At 34.0% G+C, this 2,562-nt stretch overlaps 1 protein-coding gene across 1 annotated transcript; it reads left to right on the top strand.

Moving 5' to 3' along the window:
• LOC107640001 lies at positions 293-2,421 on the top strand. Its single transcript, XM_021123528.1, has 6 exons — positions 293-331; positions 388-480; positions 637-837; positions 976-1,012; positions 1,145-1,380; positions 1,558-2,421. Exons 1-6 carry the CDS (start codon positions 293-295, stop codon positions 2,206-2,208), a joined length of 1,257 nt encoding a protein of 418 aa, XP_020979187.1. The 3' UTR covers positions 2,209-2,421.

The following is a 2,562-nucleotide window of genomic DNA, read 5'->3' as shown; positions in this document are numbered from 1 at the left end:
TTTTAATATATATTTTATATATTTGTGAACTGATTTTTAGAATATACCTAGCAATATCGATTCTTTTTTCATCTTCTATACAAAATTGAAAAAATACTTTCTTTTAAAATTTATATCATATTTATTAAAAATAATTTCTTTCTTTTAACTTTTTCAAAATTGGCGCCATATCGCGCCGCGAAGATGCAAAAATTTGGCATATCATTCAAAATTCCGAAAGAGAACTAAACATAATTTTATTATTTCAGCTTCTCGTGTGTCTCCCCAGCCTAGATTCTTCAGATGCGTTTTCATGGATTCAATTCTAAGCCCTAAAAACCTCGATTCCCAGGTAAAATCCTCAACCACATTTTGCTTCTGCCGTTCTCTTTTTTCTCTGTTTGGCAGCTGAGAAAATTACATTTTCAATTTTCTGACTTGATTTCCCCCCTGCTTGGTTTAGATTTCCAATTCGTTTCCCTCACCTTCATTCCCCTTCTGGTATGTATCAATTTCTTATTGAAAATTTCCTAACAGCATGAAATCGAGTAATGGGTTAGAAACGAGAAACTTAGGGGTTCTTTAAAGTTTTAAACTTTAAGCAGAAAAATATGCACTCATTTTGGTAAATGTGTTTTGTGGGCTTATCTGTTAGAGCCTCCTGATGTTGGTAATTGGTTCTCAAGCTACAAGTATCAGTCTCCCGATCCGGATACAAATTTTGGGTTTGAAGAATCTGAGTTTAGAGGATCCAATATCCAGAAAAATGAAGAAGAAAAGGCGAATTTCGAAATTGATAAGATCCAAGATGAAGTAGTTGAGGATGATAAGCACAATGAGAAAGTGTGTTTGACCAGGGTAAATTTTTCAATTCAACTTGCTAATTTTGAATTGAATGCATAATCATTAAAAAAAGAAGGAATTTAACGAACTGTATTATTGTGTGTAGCTCAGAAGGGGCTTTTAAGGTTTTAAATCCTTTTTTTTTTTTGGCAGAGTTTGGATTCTTTTAGCTCAGACTCACCCCTTTCAGGTTTGTACTCTGACTTGGCTACCAAGAAACGTTTAATCTTACAGAAAATGTGAAATGTTTGATTATTTCCACTAGTTAACTGTGGTTACTTTGTGTATATCTGTGCTTGCTATGTTTTCTCTTTTGATTCAGAGCCTCTTGATATTGGAAACTGGTTCTCCAGCTATGCATACGAGTCTTATGTGCCGGATACGTATAGCATGACTAAGGATGTTGTTTCAGAAGAGAGTGAGTGTGAGAAGGAAAGGCTTGATTTAGAAGTCATAAATGAAGATGAAGACAGGTCTCAAAATGATCATCCAAAAGCATGTTTTCCACATCATAGCCCTTCTGATGAAAACAAAAGGGTAGAAGAGCCTTCTAGGAGGGTACTATTCTAGATTTCTTTTTCAACATTCTTGCTATGATAGAAGTAATAGGGTATACATAACACTTTTAATACATACTAAGTAGATTACATATTACTTTGCACTTGCAATACATCAACACATCCAACTTATCTGTGTTCATTAATTTTCTCTGGTGTTGAAAACTGAAAATCACAGGGTCACAATGGTACTGCAGTTGAAAAAAATTTAGCTACTACATGCACTTCCCATTTGGAAAATGTTTTGCAGCCATGTATACAGGATAAGACATTGAAACATAATTCTAATCCAAAGGAGTATGGGGAAACAATAAGGATGAATCATGGAAGCGTTAATTGTAGCCGAAAAGCGCAGATAGTGCCATTAGATGTCAAGAAAAGTTCAGGCTATAGAATTCAAGAAATGATACAAAATAATGATATCAGAGAAGCAAAATCAGAAGCTAAGATCCAACATGGCACGGTTGATGTGAGCATAAGTTTATGTAAAAGATCCTCAGGAACGAGTTCAACTTGTACAAGAAATAAAGAAAATGATGGATTTATTTCAACAAGGAAGGACAAATGTGCCAAACCCAATGGTGAAAATTCTTGGAAGAAACCAGAAATAGTATCACTACAATGTTCAACAAAAACAGGAACAGTTCCATTGGCCTGTGAAAAGCAAGCTGTCAAAAAGAGAAAGGCATTAATAGATGTAACAAATGTTCAACAATCCAATGTCATTGAGATTACAGGGAAATGGAAATGCCCTCAAAAGGGTAAACCGTATGTTGGGCCTGCTCTGAAGCAACTTAGGCTTGAGAAATGGGTTCATAGGGTTTTATAAGAAAATATTGTTAGAGACATGTTCTTCAACTGCTCAAGGCTAATTGTGCAGTGAGTTTTTATTACTTTCTAGTTTTCGGACGAAATCGATGTTGATAATCTACTTGTCGAATGGTGTGTAAGTGTGTAACACTAATCAATTGAACAAGCAAAAAGTTTATTATTTGATTGTGTTCACCAAATTTAGATTGGTCTATGTAATATTTTTTTCTTCGTGCTGGGAAAATAAAGTTGTCTTAAGATCAAATGAGAAAGTAAATTTTAAGTTTTTGTTTCTTTCCCGTTTAAGCATGTTTTATCTCCGGACCAAAAAAAAAAAAACGTTTTATCTCTAATGTATGTCTCTTTTATATTA

This window comes from Arachis ipaensis, chromosome B05 (genome assembly GCF_000816755.2).
Source record: "Arachis ipaensis cultivar K30076 chromosome B05, Araip1.1, whole genome shotgun sequence".
NCBI lineage: Eukaryota > Viridiplantae > Streptophyta > Magnoliopsida > Fabales > Fabaceae > Arachis > Arachis ipaensis.
The sequence above is the reverse complement of the archived record's forward strand: the minus strand, read 5'-3'. Positions and strand labels throughout refer to the sequence as shown.

Coding starts and splice junctions, on each gene's coding strand:
- LOC107640001 (XM_021123528.1), top strand. CDS start 293: ATGGATTCAATTCTAAGCCCTAAAAACCTCGATTCCCAG. Junction 332..387: donor CTAAAAACCTCGATTCCCAG/GTAAAATCCTCA, acceptor TCTGTTTGGCAG/CTGAGAAAATTACATTTTCA. Junction 838..975: donor AGAAAGTGTGTTTGACCAGG/GTAAATTTTTCA, acceptor TTTTTTTGGCAG/AGTTTGGATTCTTTTAGCTC.